General features: G+C 35.7%; 1 protein-coding gene across 1 annotated transcript in view; it reads right to left on the bottom strand.

Annotated features, from left to right (window-relative positions):
• cpne5a (copine Va) overlaps positions 1–12,850 on the bottom strand; it is a gene marked incomplete at both ends in the record, with an annotated part of 89,830 nt that overhangs the window by 24,352 nt on the left and 52,628 nt on the right. Inside the window, 6 exons of the mRNA XM_079383948.1 lie at positions 831–1,012; positions 1,127–1,173; positions 7,265–7,326; positions 8,321–8,374; positions 10,160–10,235; positions 10,520–10,561. Of these exons, the coding sequence (XP_079240074.1) occupies positions 831–1,012; positions 1,127–1,173; positions 7,265–7,326; positions 8,321–8,374; positions 10,160–10,235; positions 10,520–10,561 (463 nt within the window). The remainder of the gene's footprint in view (positions 1–830; positions 1,013–1,126; positions 1,174–7,264; positions 7,327–8,320; positions 8,375–10,159; positions 10,236–10,519; positions 10,562–12,850) is intronic.

Below are 12,850 nucleotides of genomic sequence, written 5' to 3' on the forward strand. Positions count from 1 at the left end.
CTGGTTATTCCATTGTAATGTTTGTGTAAAATGGTGCACTTTATTTTACAGTCCTATTTCCATATACTTACTAAGTACTGGTATATGTACCTATTAGTTAATGTACAGAATAAGTTATGCGGTACTCAAGTTGGGGGCTATAAACACGGACCAAGGTACTTATTGAGTAATTGATGGTAGGTGCCATTGCAGTTAACTTGCCTTATCTTTAACGACAATGATTCTCTTAACTAATTGGTCCAATAGGGATTTTTGATGACATACATTCCTAATAATTATGTGTTTAGACAGATTTTATTTTAGAAGTATACAGTAGCTACCGGACTCATATTTGCACTTGCAACTCCTGATTGTCATGTGTCAAAATCCCTATTTAAAAGGACTGTGCCTGCTAAGTATTAACACTGTGCAGTGCTGCACAGTTACTGCCGTGTTCCCAACCAACTTCCAAAGTTCCAAACTGCAATGGCACCTACCATCAATTACTCAATAAGTACCTTGGTTCATGTTTATACCCGTGTTATAACCACGTGTACAGCCGTGCTTCTTATTTGTTACCATGTACATTCACTTCAAGTAAGTACCTTGTGTTACTACTCATTTGCCTGTAGGTACAAGATATTTGCCATGTATGTACCAGGGAAGTACACGTACTGTAAAATAAAGTGCTACCATGTAAACAACTAAATAAATACTTCAAAACAACCATGCATAAATGCGTGCCATGTCTGAAAAACATGGCACGCATTTAGGATTCAAACAGAAATGACTCTGGATGTGTGCCAGCTAGCTGTGAAATACATAATCTATCATATCTAGGAAACAGGTACCAGGGGAAATTCATGGGAAACCCGGCCATCAGGAGGAAGTTTGGCTCCAAAGCCCAATGCAGGAAACATCTTATCGCTGTCATAGTCCTGAATGATCTCGCCCACGGCCTTCAACGCCATGGCATATGCATTCATCTGATAGGGGTTCATGTAATGCAGGGAGGTAGACTGAGAAGGGTTCCCTAGAGTTTAATGAGAGAGACAAATAATAAATTAAGGCAAAATCTGATTCAGATCTGTTGGTCAACACATAGGGAACAAATCCAATCAACACTGTAAAATAAAAAAATCCTTACCATTGGACGCAGTGAAATCAATGGCCACTGTGAAATGGATCTGAGTGCTAGAGAGAGAGAAAGAGATAAGGTAAGTATATCAAATGAAAGCATTTTAATATAAGCCAACATTTTCACACATTACAGATGTGAGAACCTGACGGTGAGGCTTAACAAAGGTGATGGATACTGATTCACCCCAAACTGTGGCACAGATCACATTTCCAGCTTCAAAACACTCCAATGTTTCCACTCCCACTGTTCGAGAGGTTGGTGTAATTACCATCCCCAGCCCTGCATTGTGTCGTCTCTCTCACCTGACAGGCAGACAGCCAACCTCCAGCTCAGCAGCCAGACGTTCCTCACAATCAACTCTGCCTGGTGGGCAGATCCAACATCTGTGTAAACCCACTTCTTTTTCCTCATTTTTTTTAATTAGGGCAACAGTGAAACTTGTCTCAGAACAGCAGTCGAGGACGACTTCCACATACAAAACCTCCAAACACCACAGATTTGCTCACAACTCTGTTTCTATACTGAAATCAGAGGGAACTCCAGCTTAGTCCTGGATTACTGATGCTTAACATGCAGAGAAACTGGCTGGAGGACAGTACATTCACTATGGAGCCAGTGATTACCCACTGATTCTGATAGATCAATGGGCATCAGAGCACAGTGCAGGGACATATCTTTTAAATAACAGCCCTTTGAAATACAATTTCATTCAAGCAATCCAAAGAAGAAATGTTATAATGTATATCAGTGTATTATATACAGTGGGCTCCAAAACCTACTAGTAAAAATTTTAATTTTAAAATGTAATTTGTCATTTAATAACTTTAAAAACTTATTAGTCACAAAATATATTTTTAACAAACTGGATGAAAGTTAAAATATTTTTTATTAAAAACATTAGTTTTTAATTTTAAATTAGTTTTAAAATTACAATAAAATTATTATTATTATTATTATTATTTTACTGTTTCAGTTTATTCCATGTTCAAGTTAAATTTTATTGGAATTAAAGCAATGTTCATGGCATAAAAATGAATAAACAAATAAATAAACATTTTCCGGATCTGTTTTCCCTAAACTTTCTGGTGAGTTTTCCACTATCATATCTCATTCAGATAAAATAGCATGCAGTAATACAATTATAAAACAAAAATAAAAATAAAATAAACATGTAAGCATTCATAGGTCCCAGATTTTGTCTCACTCATAAGCATTATTCTTTGCAAAGCTGCTTCAGTACAGTAATTATTGTGAAAAGTGCTATGCAAATAAATTGAAATTGAAAAGAAAAATATATAAAAATCTGTTACAGATTCTAATACTGGAATTTTTAAATGGCCATAAAACATCTAATTGGATAACCAATGTTTTTGTTTAGTTTGCTTTTGTTTATATCTTTATCTCTCTTTAAATTGAACAGAAAGCACTGAACAGAGCCCACAGAAATTAAATGGCTAATCTAAACACCTGCACAATAGAACCGATTATATGGGAACAAACAAGTTGTTCTGCTGCTGATGGGGAGTACAGAACACTTATACAGATAACCTCTGAAGCACTGAAAAACATCTAATATCTGAATCTCAATGGCTTTCCCTTTTCAGCATGAACTCTGTGCTCTCAGTGCAAATGAGAAATGAGCTCTGGACGAGAATGTCGGAAAACATGGATTATGAAGTTGATATTTATGAAACTTTTACACACACACAAAGAAATCATCCTCTGATGCAAGTGGGTAAAAAACAAAAACAAAAAGGGGGAAAAACAATTGAAAGAAGGCCCTAATCAAAATGCGGCTACAGCTGTCATTCATACGCAACCCCTGCGGCGAGATGTTTTCCTAAGCGCTGATTCATCAGTGATGGGTCAGCAGAGAGTAATTATGTATTTTAAACATCCACTGTACATCCGCAAACATGACCACACATCTGTTAATGAGTGATTCAAGCCAAATCATATTCATATGCAACACAAGGGTATTGTGTTTATGCAAAGACCTTGGGTAAAGACCAAAAAACTGAATCCTTTTTACCAGCCTTCATTATTATTATTTAACTCAGCACGATATAAACAGGAAGGTGGGGGGGGGGGGGGGGGGGGGCAGCACAACGGTGATTAACAAGCTCTGTTTATACTCTTTTATCTTCATTCCTTTTTTCCGTCCATCTCAAGTTTTTTTTTTTGGATTATCACTGATATCTCCAGGCACAAAGCTGGTGCATTAATCTGCATTATACTGTGAACCTCAACAGCTCCTTTAGTGGAGACAAGAAACCTCCAAGAGCTTTTGGACCGGAGCTTTTATATGAAGAACATTTATCTTAATGCTGGAATTCTGAATGTCATCTATAGGAGTGAAAAAAACAGCTAGAATAGAATGATATGGAATGATGGGATTGTGGCTGTCACATTAGCAACAGCGCAGACAGATGTGTTTTACATTCATGATAAATTAACATTTTGATCCAATGAATGCAAAAAGCACTCACGGCTTTTTTTATATAAATATATTTTGTAAATGTACTAATGTGTAACTTGATCCAGAAACACACACATCTCTGCAATGCGGTAGTTTTGTATTTCCGATGGTTATGAGTGTCTTGTGTCATTCTAATGCTAGATTCCTCTCATGAGTTCTTCAATGACATTTTACACAATGTCTCACTGAGGCCCAGGATGAAGTGCAATCTGATGAGTTCAAGAGACCTCTAAAGATCTAATCACCTATAAAAGGGGCTTTACTAAGATCAGTTGAAGAAAATAAGAAAGAACAAAAGCATCACATTTCCATGAAAAGGTACTTGTGTTTCTTTCTACTGTATCTCCCACTGGAAATGAATCACAAATCTAATCTTAATGATTTCACCTGCACAGCAATGAAATAGATAAAAATAATGGAGATCAATGGAGACTGTTTCTCAGGTTTTACTCCTAAGAAAAAGTCCCCATAATCTTACGTGTCTCCTTTAGGGTTTCAGAGGAGATCTCAACAATATCACAAACTGTGTTCATTTTAACTGCTCAAAAGTCAAAGATTTCTCAACAAATTATTTTTTAAATCTTTTTATTATCTATATTATTTCTACTTTGTCAACAATCATCTCATTTGTGTCCAGTTTGTTTCTCATTTTAAAAATCTGTCTGAGTATGAATAAATGCTAAGCTTAATGTAAATGTGATTAACTAGTCTAGACAGAAGTTCTTCCATGCAGTCCGTTTCTTTTCAAAAACATGATTAAACATTTAATAAGGTCCTCAGAAAAGGTTTTAAATTTTACATTAACTCTGAGAGCTACCTTTATGACCTGCACTATAATTAACACTTCTCTCTTAAGACATGATGCTTTCATTCATTCGCAGAAGTAAAAAGAGAATCCATATCACTCTCTGAACCAGGATATGATGATTTAAGAACGGAACAGGGTTATATATAGTCCTCTTTGTAAAGAGGAAAGTGAATGAAATGTGTAGCAATGGGAAATCCATACAAAGATCTGCTTTCAGCGTCAATATTAAAGGTCAGAGTCTGATGGAGAAAAATAACAAAGCTGAAAACCTGACAGAAAGCAGTTTGAGTGTGGACAGAGTGATCTGACTCGGTGTGAACTGAACACAGGGCGATGTCAGAGCGATATAGATTACTCCAGTGTGAAAGGTCAGCCACGTCTTTGGATAGTCAAAGATCATAGACTGTTTACGCTCTCGCTGCCTCTCTGTTTTTTATTTTTAGGCTTTTGCTACGTTTATTTTAAACCCGACACTGTCAGGTGCAAAAGCTGTCACTGGAGTGGTTCCTTTGAAAAAGTACATCTTTGTACCTTATTTATCCCTAAAGCGCACATATTAGTACCTAAATGGTCCATTTAGAAAATACTTTTTGTACCCTTTTTCTGAGTGTAGATACATATAAAAATATATTATAAAACATTTTTTATTGTAAATTGTAATTGTAAATCTCTTTGACTGTAAAATACATATATATTATCTATTTATGTCTTGTTTTCCGGTAAATATATTTAAACAGCCTTAAGATAGAGTACCATTCAAAATTTTGGTGTCAGCAACATTTCTTTTTCAGAAAGGAATAATATTATTATTCAGCAAGGATGCATTAACTTGATCACAAGTGACAGTAAAGACATTTACAATGTTACAAAAGATTTCTACTGCTGTTACTTTTAAATTTCTATTCATCAAATGTATCAAAAATGTATCACAGTTTTTATAAAACGGCACAACATGCTTCTTATTAGAATGATTTCTGAAAGATGTAACACTGAAGACTGGAACAATGATGCTGAAAATTCAGCTTTGACATCACAGGAATAAATTACGTTATAAAATATATTAAAACAGAAAACAACTGCTTTTAATTGTAATAATATTTCATATGACAGTTTTATTAAATTTTTATCAAATAAATGCAACCTTAGTGAGGTGTTTTACACATAATACTCGCAAATGTTTGTTGGATTTGCTTAAAACTATTTGGCAATGTTTGCCAACAGGTAGTTGAACAATTGTGTTTTGAAGTACCACAGTACAAGATATTAAAACAACTGTAAAACAGTAATTGTACTAGCCACCCAGACCACAACACCAAAGTGAAGTCTAGAGTCTTTTCACTCCCTCACTCAATCTCTTAAACAGCACAGCCTGACTGACAGAGTGAGAGATACTGGGTGATATCAGTCTCCAACAAGATGAGACACACTAGTATATTGAGGTGTGGGACAGGAACCATGGCAGGAGCTGATCAATATTGGATCACAAAAGGGTGGAGAGAGCAGAACATTCAAACCATTAAGCACGGTTATCAGATTAATTGCCTGCTGTTGTAGTTACACATTATAGCTGATAAAGCAGGTGAGTCTGATTTTAAGTTGATTGTTGAATCTTATCCATGAACCATCCAGAAGAGGAGAGTCGGGAATTACTAACTCAACACAACAGACAGGTTGTAAGCCAGTTTTCTTTCTTTAACCAACTACTGCCTAATAGGTCAATGAAGATATGATGTATGAAGATTCCTCCAATAGCAACAATAACATCACAATAATGATCTAGAACTAATTTAAGAAAGCTATATGGACAGATTTACTAAACAGGGCAAATTAGCGCTAGAGCGCAATTCCATAAAAGCGCCGATGGGAGGGGAAAATTCTGTGGGTGATTTATAAACAATGCGCACATTAAAGAACACAGACGCAGCCAGATCATTCCCATAATGACCAACACAATCTACCAGGAGCAGCGCAAATTACCTCTGTTTTTTTTTGGGGGGGGGGGTGTTAAATAATGGCTCAAATACCAGTAACACCAGTAATACCAGAACGAGCACAAACATTAGTAAATCATCTTGCGTGATTCATTCATGTTTAAAAAATCTTACAGGCCCCAAACATTTCAACAGTAGTGTAATTAATTATTATTATATCATTTATAGTGTAAATAATTATTCTTTGCAATATTAATGGCTATTTTTTTATACAAAATGTACTTTTAACCACTTTTTTTTTTACAGTAGATCACTAGCTTTGAAACCTGATCAGATGGATGTATCTTAATAGGTAGCTTTTTTTCAAACATTGGATTCGGACATGCTCTGATGCATTTCTACCTCCAGATACTGCCTGTCAATGCAGCATTTTTCAGGTTTAGGAAGCAGGCTCAAGTCAGAGATAACAGACACAGAGGGGCAGCAGGTCATACTTCCTAATGCCAGACATATCAATGGATCAGACCACAGTATAAGGTCAACGGCTCTGAGATGTTTTCCACACTACTGGCATCAGTGCACAAGGCCAGCCTTTCATCAATGTAAACTGAAGAGGACCTGGCAACCCCTGAATGCTGATTACAGTAACTACTACAATAGCTGTGTTTGTTGTTCTAGTTTAACATTTAAGGGGTTATTCGGGTCTTGTTTACCAGAGCTCTTTCCCAAAGCTGCTTGATGAGCTGTTTGACGCCATTTCTCTGATAACATCCTGATGGCTTCAGCAAGATTCTGACCTTTACATCCGTTGAGAATGTTTACAAAAATTACATGTTGTAACGCTGTGATTTCAGAAGCATTTCAGAATAGTCTAAATACAGTACATACGCTTACATGAGGGTGATTGTGTGTATTTTCGTCCGTACCCTGCTTTGATGTAGTCCAGGAATGTGTGTTCGGCCTCCACCGAGAATGAAAGCAGTGTCACCTGGGTAATTGAGCAACAAAGAACAGATGGTTTACACCAGCATATGAGCACAAACCACATCTGCCACGAAACAATCCATCATGGCATTTTGCAAAGACTCTTCTCTCAGCTGTCAGGGCCACACAGTCTTTTTCATTAATACTGTCATTAGACAACCAGAATCTTTCCTTGTTGGGAGGAAGACAGGTGATGGACTATTCATTTGAGCTTTGATTACAATCTCAGAGCCAATTCATGGCAGTCAATGCGGAGAGTCTTTGTGGATAATCAATCACTGTTATCCACCTGGACCTCCAATATTACTTCCTCACTGCTCACCTTATCAGAGTATGAAACAGAAAGCACTATTCAGTCAGGGGACTTGGATCTCAGATTGTCGAGTAATTTATCTGAATAATATACAGACGTTCAGAGTCCTTGTGGAATACAGCTGGACATAATTAATCTATGTAAGAATGCAGTGAATGCAATGCACAAAGCTCGTTTTTTCAGCGTTTTTGTCTAGTTTTCTAGTAAAAAATATATAAACATCCTCAAAACAGGATAAAATTAACTAATTAAATTAAATAATACAAAATTGTGCCGTTATTGTTAACTAAAACTGAAATCGACAATAATTCTGAAATAAAACTGAGATATATTTATATATAAGCTCATTTAAAATATGAATAAATACTAGAAATACTACTAAAATAGCAGTGTTGCTAAAGAGATAGTAGCATTGTTCTGAAAAAGGAGAATTTGTTTTTAGTGAACATCTCTTGACCTTGCATATCTCACAGATTTGAGTTTAATTTTCTTCAAGCAAGAAAAACTATTTCACAGTGTGATAAGAAATGTAAACTTAATTTAAGATATATTGAAAATAAATTGTATTACCTTATGCAGTATTACTTCTAAGGAAAGTTTAGCATGTTTAAATGTGTGTACTGGAAAACAAGACAAAAAGTACTGCTTTTGTACAGGATTTTAGGAAAGCTAATTCTCTACTCACTGTGCCAGAGTTGATGTATCTCCTCTTTTTGAGTTTCTTTTTAGCATTTACCACCTGAAATATAAAATTTAGTAATGACACATTATTTAATGGAAGAGTGGGAGTCTGTGTGAGAGACAGAGAATGAGAGAAAATGGTTCTCATTAGAGCCGTTACTTGTCCAAAAGAAGTGAAGTTTGAGAGCTCTGTTGCTGGATCATTCCCAGTCATTTCTGTTCCACTTACTTTCAAAGACACAACTGATCTAAGTGTTCAGATGCTTTGAGTCATCCAGTTCAGGTTGGTTACATACGCAACCTTGGCTGACAGTTTGGAAACCAGGACACATGATGTGATTTGTATGGATTGGGGTTTAACTGAACCGACACTGCAGCTTCTAGTGTTGTTTGTCCAACTCAAACCCCAGGAAACCCCAGATCCTTTCAGCACACTACTGGGACTGTCACACTCCTGTAGAACATCTCACCACCCCTTCACCCCACCACTGGGCTAATGCTAGGGTGAATACACACACACACAAACACACAACACATTTACACACTCCTCGCCTCTACATAGCTATCTGTTTCTCTCTCCTCCTTTCTCACATAAACACACGCTTTGTACCCTGTCATGCATTGACTCATTGTCCTTGTTCTTTTTTTTTTTTCTTGCTCTCTTCCATAAACCTTCAAAAACAATCTCTCACACTCATTTGCTGCTGTACTTGCTGGCAGACAAAGTGTGCTAATCGCAGAGAGCAAATAAGGGAGATTTGAAATGGTGCAATTTTCATTGCTTGCTGAAAGTCTCATGGGACAGATATTAAGAACATCCAGCTCTGTGCAAATGAAAACTCATGTTCTTAGATAAAACAGATAATACATGTACAACATATTCTTCATTATTAACTGAAACCATCTCCAACATGGCTGGTCAAAGTTGTCAGTTTGGTTAGCACAGCATTAAACAGTATTATTACAATATTATATAAAATAATATCAACATTATAACAAAACATAATAATAATAATAATCATAATAATAATAATAATAATAGTTGTTGTTGTCTAAAAAGTAGTCCATTGCCTAAAATGAGTACATTACTAACTACAGTTTTCATCATGTAGTCATGTGTGACCCTGGACCACAAAACCAGTCATAGCACGGGTATATTTGTAGCAATAGCCAACAATACATTGCATTGGTCAAAATTATAATTTTTTTAATGACAAAAATCAATAGGATATTAAGTAAAGATCATGTTCCATGAAGATATTTTGTAAATTTCCTACTGTAAATATATCAAAACTTCATTTTTGATTAGTAATATGCATTGCTAAGAACTTCATTCGGACAACAGGTTTTCTCAATATTTTTAATTTTTCTTTGCACCCTCAAATTCCAGATTTTCAAATAGTTGCATATCAGCCAAATATTGTCCTATCCTAACAAACCATACATCAATGGAAAGCATATTTATTCAGCTTTCAGATGATATTCAAACAAATTTGACCCATGTGACTGGTTTTATGGTCCAGGGTCATATATATATACATACATATTATGTTCATTTTGTACATATACATATTATATACATTTTAAATAATATATATTTTATAATTATAATACAATAACAGCAAGAAAAATAATAAAACTTATTGGTGAAAAACCACTCTGAATATAAAAGTGATGTTCAAACTCTCACAGTCTCTCTTTTTTTCAAAGATAAGCTTACATACGCAAACATTTTTATTTCTTTTCTGACATAATAAATTCATGAATCTAGAATCACTCCTTTATCTGAATACAATAAATCTTCTGATGATCAATGGATCAGTATCTGCTTCAATGAACTCACCTCGTACACGTTGAACTGACTCTGACCGCGAGAGAGCTCTCTGAAGCTGGTGGTGAACTCCCCAATAAAATCATGACTGAAACACAAAGAACAACGAGACTCTGTCTGTGATGATGAAGATAGATGGATTTGAACTTTTTTATGAGATCTGGAGTGATCAGTATTTGTTACTGCCAGGCATTTTACAGCAGAGCTGACAGCACCGCAGGAAGAGGGAAATTTTGCCGCTACGTTATCAAGGAAAAAATACGATTTGAAAAAATAAAGTGCCTTTATGTAGGGTGTACCAAATACATACATAGAAGAATATATTACATAAATGTGTAGTGTGGAAAAAAACAAACGCGTGTGTTTCTCTACCTGCCATCTCTGTCCCAGTCGTACACCTCCACTTTAATTGACCTGAAAGATTCAAAACAGAGCATTTAGAAACATGGTTTGCTATATTTCAGACACCGAACAGAGAGCGATAGCCGAGTTGATGGATGCTTTCTGATTAAAACAGAGCTGAGAGACTCTGTCTCACTGTGGTTTTCATCTCCATGCTAAAACCAACCAATTACAGGCCATTATCCAGACAGTGCACTCGGAATTAAACAGCGGTCTGCAGGGACTGAACTCCAGGGCTGTGACACGGAGCAGCCGTAGAGCATCACTTCACCTGACAGGATGCAGGCGAGTTTCATTTAAACATTAATTACATCTGAAGTTTTGAATAATAAGAAACTCATTCTGTTCAAAGCAAGTTAACGCGATCAATTACACAGAGGCAGCTGAGATTTGTAGACTTGTTAATAAAAATGGCTTTCGAGGGTAATAGCTCTAAACGGTATTTGGCGTCAAAGCATGTCACACACTTGTTATCACAAAATGACAAAGTGAAAAAAAGAAGAAAAAAAACCTGCAACTGCAAAGATTACACACAATTCAGCCAATCATTCTTCTTCCCTGTAAATAACTAGCCTAATGTATGCTGTTGTTCCTAGTTCACCCAAACATGAAAATTGTCTTCATTTACTAACCTTCATGTCGTTCCAAAATCTGTATGACTTTCTTTCTTCTGTAGAACATAAACATATTTTGAAGAATATGTAAACATATACAAAAACACAGTTTTTGTGTCCACAGTGCAAATGACAAAACAACATTGGATACTACTGACTTTCATTATGTGGACAATTAAAAAAAAAACTGATACATTCTTTAAATTATTTTTTTTATTTTTAAAAATGACATCATAATAAATGTTGACATTTTAATTTTTAGGTGAACTAACCCTTTAACTACAAGCTTAAACAGAAAGCCTCCACTGGTCAACAAGCTTCACAAGAAATACCATGCTGGTTGATGGAAATTCATGTCTTTTCAGCAAACTTGTTTATTTTTTTCCATATGTTTATGCTAGAAAAAGTGGAAATGTGAAGGTAAATCAGAAAACATATCCACCGTCGTAGGATGCAAATTATGATTTTGTAGTTGTTTGATTAGAATCATTCGCTGGTTGTTTACGCTGCAGTGGTAGTAATGAAATCTCAGAGGCACAAAAGCATCATCTGAGTTGGAATGAAAGAATGGACCTAAACACAGAGCCTCTACTGAGTAATTCCATAGAGTACATGGGGAAACTCTCCATCTGTTGGTTAAGCCGAATGGTTCAGCTCTGGTGTAAGATAACAGATGTAGCAGATTCATCAGAGATCATATGGCCCACATCCTGTCTATCAGTTCTCAGATTCCCTACAGACAGGCAACCAGTAGTTTCACATAATTTCAACTAAATACCAAAAGGTCCAGGGCTGCATTTTCCAAAAGCATCGTAAGCTTAAGTTGATTGTAGCTCCATTGTTTTCAACGGGTCTACGATGTAGTTAAGCTTACGTTGCTTTTGGGAAACGCAGCCCTGACCACAAAGAAGCTTGTTCTAGCCAAGAGTCTGATCGATACGTAAAGTGACCAACCACAGTTTATTTTATGTTTACTCTGAAATATATTACACCACAATAATAGACTAGAGTGGAGAAAATTATTATATTATATAAAATATTATATTATATGCACTACTGTTCACCGTGGACAGTTATCCCCTTTTTAAACTTTTGCCATCCGGCCGGTCCTGCAGAACCCAAATACCAGGACAGCCAGGCACAAGAACAGTTTCTTCCCCCAGGCAATCTACCTTATGAACAGTTAAATGTTCCCCACATTATGCAATAAAAATGTGCAATAACCTTATATTTTTTGTTACCACCTCCTTCCTAGCACATCCCTACATCTCCTTCTATTCTATTCGATTCTATCATCTATACCACAACTGTACATACAATTTATTTTTCAATTTTTGTCTATTTATATTTACATACAGTATATGTATTTTTTATTCTCATCTTATTTTTATTGTCTGTGTTTCGTTGTTGTCTCTGTGTACTGGAAGCTTATGCCACTAAAACGAATTCCTTGTGTGTGAAAGCATACTTGGCAATAAAGCTCTTTCTGATTCTGATTCTGTTCAAATTTTTGGGGGTCAATAAGATAATACATCAGCAAAGGATGTATTAAATTTGTCAAAAGTGGCAGTAAAAACTTTTAAATTTGTTACAAAAGATTTATATTTCAAATAAAGTATCCTGGAAAAAATATTATAGTTTCCACAAAAATATTAAGAAGCACAACCATTCTTACCATTGATAATAA

The sequence above is a fragment of the Barbus barbus genome (genome assembly GCF_936440315.1).
Source record: "Barbus barbus genome assembly, chromosome: 29".
Classification (NCBI taxonomy): Eukaryota; Metazoa; Chordata; class Actinopteri; order Cypriniformes; family Cyprinidae; genus Barbus; species Barbus barbus.